The sequence below is a fragment of the Fulmarus glacialis genome, unplaced genomic scaffold, assembly GCF_000690835.1.
Source record: "Fulmarus glacialis isolate BGI_N327 unplaced genomic scaffold, ASM69083v1 scaffold16897, whole genome shotgun sequence".
NCBI lineage: Eukaryota > Metazoa > Chordata > Aves > Procellariiformes > Procellariidae > Fulmarus > Fulmarus glacialis.
In genome coordinates, this window is record NW_009223970.1 from 2,024 (window position 1) to 20,292 (window position 18,269).

General features: G+C 37.3%; 1 protein-coding gene across 1 annotated transcript in view; it reads left to right on the forward strand.

Moving 5' to 3' along the window:
- Positions 1–348: 348 nt before the first annotated feature.
- Positions 349–18,269, forward strand: part of PI4KA (phosphatidylinositol 4-kinase, catalytic, alpha) — a 62,146-nt gene continuing 44,225 nt past the window's right edge. Inside the window, exons 1-17 of the mRNA XM_009582012.1 lie at positions 349–459; positions 1,705–1,798; positions 2,499–2,587; positions 3,124–3,196; positions 3,529–3,788; positions 4,472–4,538; positions 6,558–6,706; positions 7,208–7,273; positions 8,298–8,394; positions 8,783–8,974; positions 9,706–9,806; positions 10,547–10,676; positions 11,735–11,867; positions 12,545–12,640; positions 13,390–13,573; positions 14,067–14,170; positions 15,155–15,323. Of these exons, the coding sequence (XP_009580307.1) occupies positions 361–459; positions 1,705–1,798; positions 2,499–2,587; positions 3,124–3,196; positions 3,529–3,788; positions 4,472–4,538; positions 6,558–6,706; positions 7,208–7,273; positions 8,298–8,394; positions 8,783–8,974; positions 9,706–9,806; positions 10,547–10,676; positions 11,735–11,867; positions 12,545–12,640; positions 13,390–13,573; positions 14,067–14,170; positions 15,155–15,323 (2,103 nt within the window). The 5' untranslated portion in view covers positions 349–360. The remainder of the gene's footprint in view (positions 460–1,704; positions 1,799–2,498; positions 2,588–3,123; positions 3,197–3,528; positions 3,789–4,471; positions 4,539–6,557; positions 6,707–7,207; positions 7,274–8,297; positions 8,395–8,782; positions 8,975–9,705; positions 9,807–10,546; positions 10,677–11,734; positions 11,868–12,544; positions 12,641–13,389; positions 13,574–14,066; positions 14,171–15,154; positions 15,324–18,269) is intronic.

The following is an 18,269-nucleotide window of genomic DNA, read 5'->3' on the forward strand; positions in this document are numbered from 1 at the left end:
AGTGTGGCCATCTGTCTTCCAGAAGATGGAAAGACTACTGCCCACTTCAAACACAGGAGGTCTGAACGAGCCTTGAAAACCACAGCCTATCAGCTCGTTTCTCTGCTGTGAAAATACTAGCAATTGTTTTAGTGCCACCCGGGCCTGTTGCTTGGCGTGCCCTTGGGCGTGGACATGACGAGCTCTGCTCCATAAAAGAGAAGCTGTGAGCTATTTGCATTGCGTTCCTGAGGTCTACTGGTGGACCTTTGAAGGACAGTTTTAACACGTCCTGTTGTTCCCTTGGATTGTTTTGACATTTTCGGTCTTGTTCCACTGTTCTTTGCCTCCGCTGTTTTTCAGGTACAAAAACTGCTCTGTATGTGTCCAGTGGATTTCCATGGGATTTTCCAGTTAGATGAACGTCGCAGAGATGCTGTTATTGCTTTAGGAATCTTTCTAATTGAATCTGACCTTCAGGTATTTTTCCCACTTAGGCTAACTCTATTTAACTTGAAAGATTTTGGCTTAATTCAAATGTAGTTGTTCAATGAATGAAAAGTTGGTATTTACCATCCATAAAAATAAATAAAAATATCAGAGATAACAGGTGGATGCAGGCAGGAGAGCACAAGGAAACAATGACAGTACTGACGAGTGTGATAGACAGTAGTCATGGCACTGCCGCAGCCAAACTGCTGTCGCGTTTTTTGGTCATCGTAGCTTAAGGAGAGAAAGGAAAGGCTATTCAGGAGGATTTGCTCAAGCTGTATGTGTCATTGCGTGTTCTTCCCCACATGCTTCTAAATGACAGGTATGTTCCACCATACTCCTGAATGTCAGGTTTGTAATAGGTGTTTTCATGCCTGGCAGTAGCCAGGATAAAAAGACAAACAGTGCACATAGGCTGCATTGTATACGAACATCCCTTTTGTGTCTGTCAGCTTGTTTATGACAAGCTGGTTCTCTTCCCTTCGAACTCTGGGCGTGGTATTGTTCTGTGCAGAGGAAAGGAAGGCTGTGCTGAGTCCTAGGTCCAAAGTCATTAGACCTCACTTTAAGTTGTTTAATATTGCTAGGGTTTGCATCAGGCCTGAATTTCCTCCTATTTAGTATCTATTTACTATGATATAGCTTGCATGCATATTATTAACGTTGTCCTTTTTGCGTTTTTTGTAGTACAAAGTTTAAATAAGGCAGCTGTATTCATGTTTCGTAGCATTTTTATGATGTTTTCAAAGCCAGCAGTTAGTATTAATTAATCCAACTCTATGAGGAAGGAAAGTGCTGTCCTTTGATTTGCGGATTAGAAGCTGAAGTGTTACACAGATGTGTTAAGTGACTTGCAAGGCCATGGGATGGATCACATGTACTGAACTGGGGCTCGCACTCTGAATTTCTAACTGCCTTAAAATTATTTTGTGACCTTGCTGTAAACTAATAAATTGTTTGGGGTTAATTACTATTCTGGAACTTTTTTCTCCAACTTTTATGGAGAATGAACTGTTGCCTAGAATGAAAGGATTGGATTTATAGTACTCAATTGGCTTACTTTCATTTGTCAGTGTTGAAATCAATTTTGCAATGTTCAAGAAGCCTGTGGAGTAATCATTAGAAGTGAGCTCTGTGTGTGGTTAATGTAGTCTTTCCATATCTCTAAAATAGCTTGAGATTATATGGTTCAGCTTTTCTTCTCCATTTTAAATAGAGTATTTTCCTCTTTAGCACAAAGATAATGTGGTTCCTTACCTCCTCCGACTTCTGAAGGGTCTTCCCAAAGTCCAATGGATAGAAGAAAGCAATGCACGGAAAGGCAGAGGTGATGTTTGGGGTTTTTTGATCATTCTCATGGAACGCCAGCCAGGAAATAGATATAACAAAGGTTATTCAGGACATGGTACAAGGGGAGGTGATGGGTCCTGCTAGGTTCTTAGCTCCTGACTCAACAGCCTTTAATACTGATTTTTTTTTTTTTTTTTTTTTTTAAGAAGCAAAGAGGAAGTTGAATAGCTCCCAGCTTTGTTGCTTGACTGTTTTGTGATAAATTGCACTTTCCAAATATTCTACACTCAATATATTTTGTTACTAAATTGGAGAGGATTGTGCAGTAGTTAGAGCAGGAGAGTGGAACCCGAGATTTGTACGGTTTACTTTTAGCTTTGATACTTAGTTGCTATTTAAACTACTTCAGTTCTTGCTCTCTTAATATCTCTTAAAATTAACATAATAATACTTTCTCACAAGGGGTATTATAAAATTTAATTTTTTTTCCAATTACTTGAAAGCCTGGAAAAGTTTTTAATTATTAAAATTATTCTTTTAACATTTCCTGCAGAAATTATGATGGTTAGAGTATACTTCTAAGTTTTGTATGTAATACTGTATTTTTCTAAGTCTATCTCAGAACTGTATGACATGGGAATCACTTATGTCTTCTTGGTTTGTTATTATTTGCTCTTTCTATGTTGATTCTCCCTAACAGTGCTTAAGTGGCTTATTTTCTGTCCGTTACTTTGCAGGCTTGCTTCCAGTTGCAGAAAACTTCAGCTTCTGCTTGGTAACATTGTTATCAGACGTTGCTTACAGGGATGCCTCTCTCAGAGAGCAGGTAGAGTTTATTTTAAGTTTGTGCTGATGTAGAACCCAATTCTCCAATACTGCAGTACTGACAAATGTCTAGAGAAGAGTACACCGCAGCTGCTTTCTTTCTTGCAAAGGGATTGATTGCTTTAACATGTGTACTGTTCCATTATTTTGCTTGTGTTAATTAATAGTCGGGTACTTAGAAGATATTCATAAGTCTGCTGTTACTTCCAGGTGTCAAAGGCTGTCACTTGCTGAGCCCAGAGTTTTAGAATTCGGGTTTTGATACTGAAATTAGGACTGCTGCAATTTTATTCTGCTAGTACATACCAGCTAACTGCAGACTTTACAAAAGAAGCTCTGTAAGCTGAGTGAGGGCAATATACTTTTTTAGACACATAGCATTAAAAAGATCTTGTTTACAGAGGTGCTTACAGTAATTTGCAAGTTGTAGTTTGCTTGCTATTTGCAAGTTTCATTTGTGTTGTAGTGATCTAGTATAAGATAATAAGATCTCTTTACCAAAAGGTATTTTTTTAATGTCTGTCTTGATTACTTTAGATTTTGGATGCAATTCTACAAGTAATGCAGTTCCTGTTGGGAATGTGCCAGACCCCGCAAATGCATGATAAAGGTACTACTAAAATAACTCTTTATATTGTTGCTATACTTGTAACTCCTGTCTTCTGAACTTCTCTTGCAGAAGAGAATTATCAGGATCACTCCTGAAAAGTGAGCAGCTTTTTCTTCCGACTTCTCTTAGCTCTGTTTGTTGCAGACTGGTAAATACGGAAGCGAGAGAAGTGTATTAATTTGTGATACCTTCATGGTTTTTCCTCTACTTGCACAAATAAGTCTTTGCAAAGCACTTTAAGCTGAAACATTTTAGTGAAGTGGTAGCAAAACCGTGAAGAGGAAGTTCTAACTAACTGGTAATATACTGTTATATGTGTTTTTCTTTTCCAGAATATTTATGCAAGTATGCAGTGCCCTGCCTGATAGGAATTTCTCGAGCCTTTGGTCGCTACAGCAATTCAGAGGAGGCTCTCCTTTCAAAGCTTTTTCCAAAAATTCCCCCACATTCCCTGAGAGTTCCAGAAGAGCTTGAAGGAATTCGCCGGCGATCCTTTAATGATTTCAGATCAATTCTTCCCAGTTCTCTACTCACTGTTTGCCAAGAAGGAACACTGAAGAGAAAGGCTAGCAGCGTATCTAGCATCTCACAGGTTTGTATGACTTGCTCTGTGTTGGAGTCAGTGCTTAGATGATTTCGTGGTTTTGGTGGAGTTAAGATCGCATTAAGCCTGGATATGCACACAGTCTCTTAACACATTATTCAACCAGATACAGAGATCTTTATTTTGGTTCTGCAACCGAATTTCAAAATAATTTTGTAGTTTCTGAGCTACAGAATAATCAGTGACAGTTAAACTAACAACTCTACTAATAAGTCTTCACACGGAACAATTGGCAAATCCTATTCCTTGTGTTATTATGATGAAAAAGCACGGTAATATATATCTGCGAATTCGGGAAGCTGGCACTTAATGGCTAAAGTTTTCAGAAGTGCTGAGGATACATGAGCTCTCACTGGTTTCAGGATGTTCATTGTCTTAGGGGAAGAATGGATTCAGGTGCCGGTTTTGAAATCACAGATTGTTACTAGCATAGTTTCATACAGTACAGGAGTCATTATTCTGATCTCTTCCCTTTAGTCAAAAGCACTGAACTAGCTTTCTTTAACTTCCCATTTTTGGTTGGAATTGAGCTCTTAGGCCTGGCAATACATAGTTCCTGCTAGTTTTGCTTGAAGCTGTGTTTCGTTATAAAGCGTATGAACCATTCTCTGGAAGATTTTTCAATGTTTTATAAATAGTTTTTAAATTATGGCATGTGTGTGATGTTTCAGGTTAGTCCTGAACGTGGAATTCCCCCTCCCAGCTCTCCTGGAGGATCTGCAATTCATTACTTTGAAGGTAAATTATTTTGCAAAGGAACAGTGTGTGATTTGGGGATTTTGTTGCTATTTATAGAAAATTGAAAACCAAAATCATGTTGACCCCTTTCTCTGCCCTCTAGAATTCTTACAGTAATTCTCTGGCCACATGCCTGCTAGGATTCTGAAAAATTTTGGGATATAAAGACAGTGGGAAGTTATTATTAACACCGGTGGTTTCCAGGCTCAATTGTTTCTGGCAGGCTTCTGAGACAGACATGATTTCCTTACTGCTAGGCTGTGCCTAGTACTGAAGAGCTTAATTCAACTGAAGAGCTTAATTCAACAGGCCAAAAATATTTCAGGAGATTAGGCTGAGTAACTTTGAGAAACAAGTGTTAATATTGTGCCTCACTAGACAATTAAATGGTTGGACTAGGGCCTGGCATTTTGAGACCTTTGTGGCACATTGTATAAATCTAAAAAAACTGCCCCATTTGAAGTAAACGTGATATGGGTCATTGTGTAAGACCTAGTAATTTGCTAAAGTGAGAAATAGTAAAGGAGACTTGCTCACTAATGTGAGTGCTCACTAATGTGTATTAGTTACTATATCATAAAAGGCAGAAATGTGAAAAATTTTCATGAATTAATATACAAACTCTTAACCACTGGGTTTTGGTAGAGCTCTAGCTGTGAGTTCTATGTCAAAGCAGGGTGTAAAAATAAACCGTCTTTCATGAATCAAGTGGAGGACTAGCTCTGCATCTGAGGCATTTTAGTGTCTCTGGTTTTGTCTGGGCCTTTGAGGTTTTTAACAGTTTGGGCATTCTCTGTTTCTGGGTCATTCTCCTCTCTCGAGCCCTGGCTTAAATTAATTTCTTCCACATTACTTTTCTTTTTCCTTCATGTTACTATTTGTAGAGGCATCTGTCTTCCTCAATCATATCATGGGATTGCAGGGTAATTCAAATATCATTCTTAAATTGCCAAGTAGGAAGAGACCTGTTTGTTTTCTGTCTACCCTGTTGAAACAACCTATACTTCTTCGATTTTATGGTCTTCATGTTTTGAATTTAAAAAAAAAAAACGCTGCAGGTTAGAGAAAGACTATAGTAGTAGAACAAAAATAATCTTAATTAAAACTATAGGTGGATAGTGGACAACTTTGTAAAAATTTCAGAATCGTTTTAATTGCGTCTTTAGCAGACTTATGATTATTCTAATCAGGATTTTATTTTCAATACTAACTTCTACCAGATATTTCAGATACAGGCAGCCCTTGTATTATTTCCGATAATACAGTTTGTGATAGTCTTACTTTCTGAAGAAGATGAGTAATGACCTTGTTTTTATTCTGGCCAAGGCTAACGGTTTAGAAAAAAGGACTGAAAACATTTTTTTTATGTTGTGAATAAATAGTGTTGCTTGAAAGCCTGTTAATCACAGGAACATTACTTTCGCACAGGTAGCTGAGTACTTTAAAAAGGCAGAGATATAATTTCTAAAGGGGAAACAGTGCCAAAAGCAATATGCTTAGCAAGTTATTTGCTTAATAGAGTACTTGGATCTGAAAAATAATTTGATTTCTCTTTGCCTTCAAATTGCAGTAGTGAGTTGGTGGAATTTTAAGATGAAAGCTGTGCCATGAGTTCATTTGATCTAATATAGGGGAAAACCTTGCAAGATAGTTTTGACTTAACCTGTTCTTTGCACCTCTATGCTTTAGAACAAAATGGCATTTACAAATGTTTTTGGGTAAATGTACATCAGTAGTATGGGAAGACTTCTTGTCAGCAGTGTCTCTGACATGGACACAAGTCATTGAAATGAATTTTTCCATTGTGATTGTAAACTTCTAATGAACAAAAGTATTTTTTTCATCATAGTTTTCTGTCTTGATTTACCAGTAGATTAGCTGAAATGCGCCTCTTGATAGCTCGCAAGTTAAAAGACTGTACCTGTGTTGGAAATAACTCTTTAATAGTGACTAAATATTACCATTAAACAAAATTTATATATTCTCTCTCTCCTTATTTCTATTATTTTTTCTGATCAGGTTCCTATCTTCCTGATGGGAGTGCACTGGATCCTGATTATTACTTCTCTACGATCAGTTCCAGCTTTTCAGTTTCTCCTCTCTTCAATGGCATTAACAATAAAGAGTTTTACATCCCACTGGAAATGCTCCGTCAGCTGTTGAACATGGTATGTGATGGGTTCTTATGAAGGCTGCAGTGAGATTGCACTCTAGATATTCGTGCTAGAAAAAGATGCAGTTTAAGATTAAGCTTTTAGAATTGCAAATAAAAATATGGTCTCTCGAGCTTTGTGTAACATTATTTTTATGGCATTTAATGTCATGCTTCAGTAGTATTCCTAAAAAGCTCTCACATGAACCATGAAGAATTGGGAAAATGAAATAAGTTTATGTCAACTTCTTCCTGTTTGAGTCTTGCAGACCACATGATTTGAGGTAACTTACGTACTGCTAGTTGCTTAAATAGAAGATTGGGTTTTGCTGTGAGAATGAGACCCTTTTCTAGAAGGGTTTAGTTGCTGGGAATTCACGCAAGTGACAGAAACGAATTTCGTCTGACACTTCGCAGTAGAGTAACTTGTGTTTTCTGTGCACGGGCAAAATTGCATTGTCTTCCTATCTAGAGTCATCAACAGGAAACGTCCTTTAATTTTTTTTTTCCTCCATAGGTAAAACAGATCGTTGAGGATTCTCTGCTAAAGACCTTAGATGCAGTTGTAGCTGAAGTTGCAGAGGTATGTTTTTAAATTCCTTTTCTAATGACTTAAATACTTTATTTTTTTGTCTTAATACTTGGAAAATAAGTCTTTTACCTATATAAGGTATGCCTTTTCTTTGCAAAATGATACTAATTTCCTTTTTGAACAGTTCTTTCAGTGGTTTAAATTTAGCCTTGGACTGTGTAAAAATGAGGGGGTGAAGGGGAAATGTTATTCACTAACGTAGAAGGAAATAGTTGTTCTCTTAAAAAATGAACCATTTTCTTACTTTAGCTCTGTTATCCTTCTGAATGACAGCATTGGTTGCCCAGAACTGGTTTATGGTAGACTAAGGTCTTTATTGCATATTATAGTAGCATTGTCTTTTTTCATGTAGATAAAATGTGTTCGTTGTTTTCTTTTTCTGGTTTGAAAATCACTGCTGCCCTTTTAGGTGTCATTTCTACCAGTTTCATAGCGTTACAGTTTGTGGACCTTTACTTTCAGAGGTGGCATACTTGTTTCTGTAGGTCTGTGAGTCCTTGTTGTCTCCTTCCCTGGGTGCAGTTCTGTAACAGCCTCCACCACGTTTTATGGAGTTAACCTCATCTCCTTGGGGGCGTAAAGCTGTGTTGAAAAGAGTATGCGTTCAATTATGTGGGAAAATTACTTTGCTGTTCTCTCCAGCCTTCCTTTGAGTACTGCCATATTTGAAATGTAGGCCTAAGTGGAGGCAGCTTTGGTTTCTCTTTTTGCTGTCTCAGTAAAATTATATGTTTGAATCCTCCTTTTATTTTTTTTTTTAACAACACTGTTAGAGAGAACATATTCGTGCTCTTCAAATTGAAAGAGTGACTGAATATTATTTAATGCACTGCACGGCTGTACTTTTGATAAAAGTGGGGAGGGAAGCTGTGAGGTTACTTCTGGTACCTGTTTTAAATGCTTGTTTGCGTTGTGGAGGAAAACAATCATGTGACTGGAACAAGAAGATTTATTTATCCATACAATGGAAAATACTTACTTTTGAATCTACCAGGTTGCTTCTTTTCTCTTTCAGACGGGTGCTAATACAGATCTCTATTACAAAACGTTCAGTGACCCTCTTTATCTTGCTCAGTTTAAAATGCTGAGAGACACGTTATACTATATGAAAGGTATAGTATTTGTATTTGTTTAAATTTATCCTTCATTATGTTTAAGATCCAAAGCGTTGTCTGCATTGTATTGAGTGCTTGAACACAGGGGTTTGCATTTCCTGGGAACTCCACGTATGCTGGAAAATTTGCATTTTGAAATGTTTTTATATAAAAAAGGTGCTATAGAAATAGAAAAAAATATATTTTGAGCACCACTAGAAGGATTAACAGATGGCATTTCAGCTGTCTGCTTACTGGTGGACTTCGCTATGGAATTTATCTTTTAGGTAGGGGATAAACTTTATGAAATCATTTAATTTATAACATAGCAATGGATTTTATATGTCATTCTGATACACTGACTCACATCCTTCTAGTATAATGCTATTTCCTTTTATTTCTTTAGATCTTCCCAACTCATTTGTGAAGGAAATCCACGATTTTGTGCTAGAGCAATTTAACAGCAGTCAATCAGAACTTCAGAAAATCCTTCATGATGTGGATCGACTGCACAATGAACTGAGTCCTTTAAAACTGCGTTGTCAGGCTAATGCTGCCTGTGTGGATCTCATGGTGTGGGCTGTGAAAGATGAGCAAGGTAAAAAATGCTCTTCAGTCTCTGGAATGTCTGCCTCTTTTTTTTTAAGTTGTATAGATGCTTACAGAAATATAAAATAAATTTCAGTGGAATACTTTTTGCTATTAGAATACAAGAGTAAAACTTCCATCAAAAAGTTGTCAGATTAGTTGGCTAGGTAGTTAGACATCTCTTCATAGAAATGGAAACAGAAATATCCTATTGACTTATCTATAGGAGATGGTATAATTGCTGCAGTACATGCAGCTGCTTATTTTCTAGTTTATTTTATGTTTTTAGTTATTGCTCTTAGTGTCTTAAATGTTTCTCAGTCATTCTTTTAAAGAAAATGTTTTTTCTTCATTGCTAACAGGACTGGGAAACTCTTTCTCACTTTTTCTCAAATTTTTTCTTGTTGTGTAATTGCACATCATCTGAATATGTGAAGGATTTTTTCCTTTAGACCTTGCAATACTTAATTTCTGTCAAACGTGAAGTACGCTCAAAATCAACTTTAAGTACTGTCATTCTTTCAATCATAGTGTTTGACAGCGCTGTTTGGTGAAGATACTAAGTTTCCAGAACTGTTTTCCCAGAAGCAGCACGAAATCTCTTTGAGGAATTGTAGTATGAGGAGAGTGAAGCTGATACATTTTCTGCGTTGTTTTAGAAATTCCAGTAGCATTGCGTTGTGTGTGGCCTAATAACAAATCTGATAAACATAACTTTTTCTATTGACTTTTTTGTTTAAGGTGCAGAAAACCTCTGCATCAAGTTATCAGAGAAGCTGCAGTCAAAAACTTCAAGCAAAGTCATCATTGCTCACTTGCCACTGCTAATTTGCTGTTTGCAGGTCCGTCTTTGCAGTATTTGATGTTACTATATCAGTGACTGGGAGTTTGGGGAGTCTTACAGGTTGCTAGAATAACACTTTTTATTTGCTGTTTGTATTACTTTCCATCAATGTGTTCTATGTTTGGATTTTAGAGGTTGGTGTGGAAACTAGAACTGCAGTAGAGTAACGCTCTCAAAATTTTCTCAGCTCAACTACTTCTTGAAGAATAATATTAATGAGGTTTTTTTAACCAGTATTTCTTTTCTGAAATATTTAGCTTCTTAGTCCATTACATAAACAATTAAAATACTGGGACTGGCAGATCACTGAGTTTTAAGACTAAGAGTTGGTTATTCTAATTTTTATGTCTTCCTATTGGGCACTTATTCATAGTCTTACAAATGTGGTGTTTTCTACCACATAGTAAACAGTAAATTATCACGATTCTCTAAATGTTGGAACTTGTCCAGTAACTTTATTTTCAGAGAGTGCAGTTAAATTCATGTAACTCCTGTGAAATCACCCAGGAAGAGAGCAGCAAGGCTTGACTGGTATGACGCACTCTAGGATAACCTGAAAGAATTAGAGCCTTGAAATGTCTAAATCTTCTGCTAAAAGTTGAATCCCTCAGAACTATCTATGCTTTATTTTGGTTTGGGGTTTTTTGTGTTGAGCTGAAGTTGCAAGCTTGCAGTTGAAATAAAAATTGTGCTGTTATATTCTAAAGCTATGTTCCTTTTTTTTTTTTTCTTTTTTAGGGTCTAGGTCGTTTGTGTGAGAGGTTCCCTGTTGTGGTTCATTCTGTCAATCCATCCTTGAGAGACTTTCTTGTGATACCTTCTCCAGTGCTTGTGAAACTTTACAAGTATCACAGCCAGTATCATACAGGTAAAGGAAAAAAGGCCATGTTCCAAAGGATGTGCTAGTGATTGTTTTCCAACTTACATGGCTTTTTGATGCTTTTGGATATTTTGTGGTGATATAGCCGTAGGGGTAAATGGAGATGCATTTGTGATTTTTTTTTTTTTTTTTTTTTTTTTGGAGGTGTAGAGGAGGAATGCAAATCAAATTCTGGTAGAAGTGTATCTAGGGGCAAGCAGTATATATAGAACTACATTTTATCCTAGCAGCAATATTGCTGTGTCTCCTCTGCTGAAACCAAGATAGTCTTATCTGAAGCACTTTTGTCCTGAGTGAGATCACCAACTGTAGTGTGATACTGCAGTATTGAAGGTTGTATTATGTGTGTCAACCTCCTGCACTCAATTCAGAGCAGTTTGCGTAGGGCTTTGTCCACATGGGCCTTCAAAACCCTCCAAAGACAGCGATTCTACAACCTGAGCCAGTGCGTAATTATCCTTATGGTGAGGGGAGGAGGATAAATCACATATACAGTTGGAACCTCCCTTGTTTCAAGTTGTCCGTTGTGTCTCATTCTCCCATGAAGCCTGCTTCTGTCTTCTTGGTAACCTACTTTACACTTTGGAAGGCAGCCGTTAGGTCTGTCCAAAGCCACCTCTTCGAGGCTGAACAAGGCCATGTTCCTCAGACTCTCCATACAGGTCCTGTGCTCCAGCCCCATGACCATCTTGATGGCATTTGGCAGGTGTTTTGTTGTTGTTTTTAAATTGTAATATCAAGTTATGATTTCCAAAAAGAAAATACTCAATTTAAATCACTAATGCAAAATGCTAAAGCAGAACAGGTAAAAAGAGAACTGAAGGTGACTAAATTTAGGAATAATTATTTATGCATAGTTAAATACAGTAATATCTTGCGTAGCTAGTGACAACACATGTACTTCCAAAGTTCTTCAGATCAACTCTCTGAGCTGTAAAGTAAGCTGTTTTGCACTTACTTACCAGATATTGCTCTTGCCTGTGTGCTCTCATCTTGGGAAAAAAGGTATTTCAAATGGTGTTGATTTCCATATACTCTGTTCTTAGTAGGTGGTAATGACATCAAGATTAGTGTAACCAACGAGCATTCAGAGTCCACTCTAAATGTAATGCCTGGCAAGAAAAGTCAACCATCCATGTACGAGCAGCTGCGTGACATTGCCATAGACAACATCTGCAGGTAGGAGAGAGACTTGCACCATGTTGGAACATGTGTTCTATTTCCCTAGCAGAAGAGTATTGTGATGTTCAGAAGGTGCTGCGCTGTGCTGCTATAAAGGCTTTTTGCCTTTTTTAATCATGACTTCATCTTCCTTCAGACATCTGTTGATTCTGTTTATGTCCTAATTGTAAAATAATAATTCAATCTCATCGTTTTGCTTCCCACATACGTAATTCATGCTAGTCACCATTTTGATACTCAGTGGGGTTTTTCTTTTCTGCTTAGATTATCATGTTGAGTGAGCCTCCTGTAACAGAAGGATTGTTACGCACTCAAACGTGGGCAGCGTAATGATTATTACTCCCTTGTAGACAGCTACAGAGACCTGGAGGAAAGACAAATAGTTAGTGACTGGAGACAAGGGATTAAAGTTTCTAAAGCAGTGGATTCTGAACTTACCTTGTTGCATATCCCCATCTTTATTGTTGCTGGAGAAAGCAGCAGGAGAAACTCTGCTCATTTTTAAAAATACATCTGCAGCGTTCCTAGGCAATCAGTTCTTATACTTCAGTATAAACTTTTTTCCCTTATACCTGGAGTGCATTTTCAGTAGTAAAAAGTGAAATGTTTAATTAATGCTTTTTTTTTTTTTCCTCTGGCTGTTCTAACAAGTTTTCTGTTCATTGTTATTCCAGATGCTTGAAAGCTGGCTTGACTATAGATTCGGTGATTGTTGAGGCCTTTCTTGCCAGTTTATCTAACCGTCTGTACATCTCTCAAGAGAGTGATAAGTAAGTTGTTAGTCATCAAATCAATTCTTCCTTCACTCAATGAACCTGAAGCTTATTCTAAGATATAAGTACAGGCAGCATTGTTTTAGAATTAATTGTTTCTGAGATAGTGAGCTTGTATGTGGGGTCAGGATCTTCCCATGCAAATCTTTGCAGAGCTGAGCCCTTGTTTTCGTACTGGGAGGCATGGATTCATTTTTACCTGATTGAATCAGCAAATCTTTGGTGAGTATTAGCCAATTTTGAGTCCTAGATTGAGTGATACTCTCTGCTGCATCCTTCAAGCTTCAGCTATCTTTTATGGCTTGACACAGCTTGTCACTTGTGGCATTTGACTTGCTTCACTTTTAAGAGAGTCGCCAACCACGAAACCTCCAGGGGGAGGTCCTATAGTAGCTGGTCTGACTGTCATGTCATAATGTTTTGCAGATCACTTTTACCTCTTTTCACTGTTGTTGCTAGAACAGTTTGTTCATGGATTAGTGTGGGTTTCTTGGGTAGTGTTTTTGGGGTTTTTGTTGTTTGTTTTTTTTTTTTTAATTTTGAAAACCAACTTGTGCAAGTATATCTCCAATGTTAATCTTGGGAGTAGATGGGTATATAGAGTGGCAAAATTAAAGCTGTTAGTGATGTTTAAATTTAGTATATGAGCTGTTTCTTACATGAAATGTAACCATGCTTGGAGGTCTTGATAACTGTTGAACAGTTACTTGTATGGTTTTGGGTTTTTTTGTTTGTTTTTGTAACAGGGAAGCTCATTTGATTCCTGACCACACAATTCGTGCTTTAGGGCACATTGCAGTGGCACTGAGGGACACCCCAAAAATGATGGAACCTATCCTACAGATCTTACAGCAGAAGTTTTGCCAGCCACCTTCTCATCTTGATGTACTCATCATTGATCAGCTGGGCTGCTTGGTCATCACTGGAAACGTAAGGAAAGAACGGGCCAAGAGAGTCCCAGTTCATGATCCCTTTCCTTTAGTTAAAAGGAAACGTATTTTAGAAACTGCATTTGCAGAAGTTTTTTAATATTTTTCTTTTCTTCACCACAAGTATGGGCTTGTACAATCCTCATGTCTCTGACATCAGAAAACAAAAACTAATTAATAATGTGTAAAATGCTGTCCCTGGAAAGAAGATTAGTCCCCCATAGAAAATAATAAAATTTTTAAAAATAAACCCCAATGTTTAAAAAAACTCAGTGTTTTCAAAAGTTACAACTTAATAATTTTTGTAAAATTTAAGCAATTAAAAACACTAGTGAAAGCACTTCCAATGTGTGCTTTGTGGAAGCGGAAACTGTTGCTCGGGCTATGACTAGATACCTATCTGAAGAATTTCATAATACTTAGTGTATTTTACACAGTTGTTCTTTAGAGAGATTGTATTCTCTACTTAGTGATTTGTTTGGGTTTTTTTACAGCAATATATTTACCAGGAGGTGTGGAATCTGTTTCAGCAAATCAGTGTTAAAGCAAGCTCAGTTGTTTACTCAGCCACAAAAGATTATAAGGATCATGGATACAGGTAACACAGCTGCGTCCCTTAAATGTATGAATATGATATTGAATACCCTTTATGCTACATCAGGGATTTTCACTTTTTCCCAGTATAAGTTTTAGAACAAGGTTATAAATAGTCCTGTTTTTTTTTCTTTGATGTTAAAAAGTAATATATTAGTTTTAAAATAGTAGCACTTCATAATACAGGGATTCCTAAAAATGTTTTTTACTACAGGTAGTACTGATTCCCCGCCCCCCGCCCCGTAAGGAATTTAATGTTAGTAAATGGTAAAAATGGTAATTGACATTGATGATGACTTAATGTTATTTGAACTAGAGTAATTAATCTCTTAGCCTAGAAAAGCTAATGAAGTTCCATTGGGGTTTTTTTTGTGTGTGTGTGGTTTGGGCTTTTTTAAATGTGGCCCCAGTACTTGTTAGGGTTTAAATGCAAACCATTAATTTAATTCTTAGATTGTAAGTATGCATTTTAGTCCCCTTAAAATTAAAGATTATCACTGACTTCGTTGATAGTTGGGGTAGGCTGGATATCTTTTAATGTAGTATGTGAGTAACTGAGTCCTGTCAATACGTTTTAACATACTGTCTGGCCCAATGCTATCTCAGCTTTAACAATAACTGATACTAGTTCTGATTCTACTCAAGAGCTTTCCCAATCCAGAAGCACAGCCCTTTGCTGCTTCTTGTCTGTAGCCGTATCTGCTAAAGGAAAGAAATTTCCTTTTGACCGTGACAGCATCAGAAATGAAATGTCCTCCAGAGGCAAAGTTTACAAATAGTTTTTCACTTAAATACTGATTGCATTTCAATTATCAGTGAAGTGACGTGCCACTATTCATAAAAACAAAAAATAACACCCCCCAAAAAAACTCGGAGTGAAAAAATGTCAGCAGCCTTATTACAAGAGTTACTATCAGCATTATGAAGAAAGCACTGAAAATGTAAAACTTTGAGGAATTGCTTGTTCATAACTGTTCTTTCTTCACAGACACTGTTCCTTAGCAGTCATTAATGCCCTAGCTAACATCGCTGCTAACATTCAAGGAGAACACCTTGTGGATGAACTACTGATGAACTTGCTAGAACTGTTTGTTCAGCTTGGGCTAGAAGGAAAGAGAGCTAGTGAGAGAGCAAGTGAAAAAGGACCAGCACTGAAGGTAAGATGTTCACAGTGGTTTTTTAATTGTATGCAGCTGTGCATTTATGTGGATGGCACTACTAAACATAGTCTTCTGTATGTTTTTTGAACCAAACTCACACCCTTAACACACAGAGAAAAAAATCACACTTCCTTAAGCCTGAGAATGTTCTGATCATGGAATATGAGTGCAGATCTATAATGCCTTTCAAACACCTAATGAATCTGTGTATAATATCTGAGATAAAGCAGTAGTATACCTGTTGTTCAGCTGAGCCTGATTTTGTGTGAGGCTGAGTAAACTGTCTGGAGTGTTGAGCTGTTAGAGGCAGAGCTGCGAAGAGAAATACAGAATGCTGACTATTGAACTCCTCTTACCAATTCTTAAAGTGTCTTTAGATGTGACAGAATTCTAATTCTAATTTTAGTAGTGTCATAGGATCATAGGAAAACTCAGGTTGGAGGGGACCTCAGGAGGTCATATAGTCCAACCTCCAGCTTGAAATAGTCAGCTTATGTTATCCTGATTAATCCTGAGTTGCTGTTATGAGTGGGTGCATCTTGATTTTTTCCAAGATCCAAGTTGATGCAGGCCTATCTGTCTAGGCTTATAACGGGAACAGTGCAGTGAAGTGAAAATTACAGATTTAATAAAAATCTACTGATTTTTAGGGGTGCTTTATTTAGAGAGCAAGTTTATTCAAAAAGCTTGTCTAAGAAAGAGGAGACTTGCCTCTTAGATTAATTCGTATGATAGGAATACTTTGCAGAAGAGTAAATTTGTGTGGTTTTGCTTTAAAATAGAATTCTTTTCAAGTGCAATTTTCAGTTGTGATTTGTAAAGATTAATACATATTGGCCTTTAAAAGTCTATGAGAAGGTCTGGAAGAGGAACGTCTTTAAATGCTAGCTAAGTTCTGCAGGAGCGGTTTATTTGCAGTTATTTTATTCACTCAGAATTCTCTGCTTTTTTTCTTATGTGGTGACTTTTTCACCTCACTTCGTACGAGCTTTTCGTCCCATTTCAGTAAAGTATCCAGAGTACTCTATGTGCCTATTCTATTGAAGAAGCAAACAAAAACTTCAGCCTTTCCCACAATACCTTCCTCTCATCTTTGCTCTAAAATATACTCATAAACAGGCTGTTAACCTTGACTTTTGCTCTTGAGTTACATATTATCATTTGAAAAGTAAAATGTGGTTGCTTCCTACTCATCAAAAATCAGAGCCTTCTTCCAGTTATGTTCCTCCCTAGGGTTCAGATGCTGTAACCTCTTGGCATTCATGCACTTCCTTAGGATAACTTGTAAAAACTCACGGTGTTTGATAGGGGTTCTATAAACAAAAAATACACTTGTATGTTTTAATAATTCAAATGTGTTCATACTGGAAAGTTAAGTTTTTCTTGGAGGTGTGGTTTGAGAGCTGTTCCTTGCTTTTTACGGCAGATAGGTAACATTTCCTTTTGAAAATAGGCACATTTTCCTATTACTAAGGGGAACAACGTGTTGTTTTTTTTTTTTTAACCTCTTCTTTCCCCCTCCTGTGCATGCTACATTTTAATAGTACTAAGTTCTTTCTTTCCTTTTATGGGATGGGTGAACTCTCTTGGTGAATCCCTCTGAGATGAATCTGTTTGCTTTGAAGATAGACTGCATTTAATCAGGGATGCCAACTCTTCTCTTAAAAGGGAACTGGGACATGTCTAGAATCTGCTTTTCATGAAGTCTATAGTGGAAAATTTCTCTCCACAGGTTTCATAGATTCTTTTAACTACAGATAAGCGAGCTGAAATGGTGAAAAACAGGTTGTAAACATTGCTCTAAGACGACACTTCTAAATTAGGTTCCACCCTCCTCCTTTCAGGGATATTTTTCCACTGTTTCAGTTTTGGAATCACTATGGGAGACAAACTGCTGCACTGACTTAAAGCTGCCTGCAAGCAGAAAAATATGTGATTGATTTAACATGGATTTGAGCTAGGAGGCAGTGTTTCTTTGTTACGAAGATACTGATAGCAGTTTTCACTAGAACACTCTTTACTCGATGTAGAGTAAAAGTTATGAAAGGTATTCTGAAGACTGGGACTGCTGTGCTCCCGAACAAAAGCAATTCTTTTCTTTGATAGTTTGCCTATGTCCTCTGCTTCTCAGCATGCCTTTTTATGGACTTAAGTTTGCTCCCTAACCACGAAAATGCTTCAGTGGCTAATTTGTTCTGTTTTAAACCAGATTTTTCAACCATGCAAAAGTGGCTTCTGTGAGAGGAAGAAAAATAACTTTTTTTTTTTGCTATTGTTTATAGTTAACACGAATATCCCCTGAATATGCCCAGGGATGGAAGTCATTGCATCATCTTCATCCTCAATGCCATATATGATCATAAAGAGGCTAATACTCCATTTTTGTAACAAAAATGGTGGTAGAAAAGTGGGTTTTCTACAGTTCTATCTATTGGTGTCATGTGCTGGGTTCTGGCTATCTCAGTTAGCTTGCATCTCTGCTCTGACGCTGCATCAGTTTGTCATGTGCAGCAGACTGTCCTGATGCTAGCAAAAAAAAAAAAAGTGACTTTTTCCGGTTGTTCCTACCCCTTAGAATGACTTGAGTGCTGTTCTTCTATTCTCTTCAAAAATATTTAGGAGTCCATCTTTTGTTTTGCTTTATCTTGGACACTACGGGAAAGATAACCAAAATGTGTTTTAGTTGAGTTGTATCATTATTGTTTTATCTGAGGACTGTTTGGCTTTGTTTCTCTCTCTCGCTCACTCTCTCTTCTTTTCTTCTTTCTTTTTTTTTTTAATTGCTTCCTTTTGGTTTATTCCACTTCATGCAAAGCTGTACCCTGTTAGCATGTCTGCCTTGCCTCTCGCTGTGGGACCAGCGGTCTCTGTACCTGGTCTCTCTCTTGTAAGGAGGAAGCTGGAGAGTTCTCTCTTCTCTCCCTCCCAAATCCAATGTGGAGG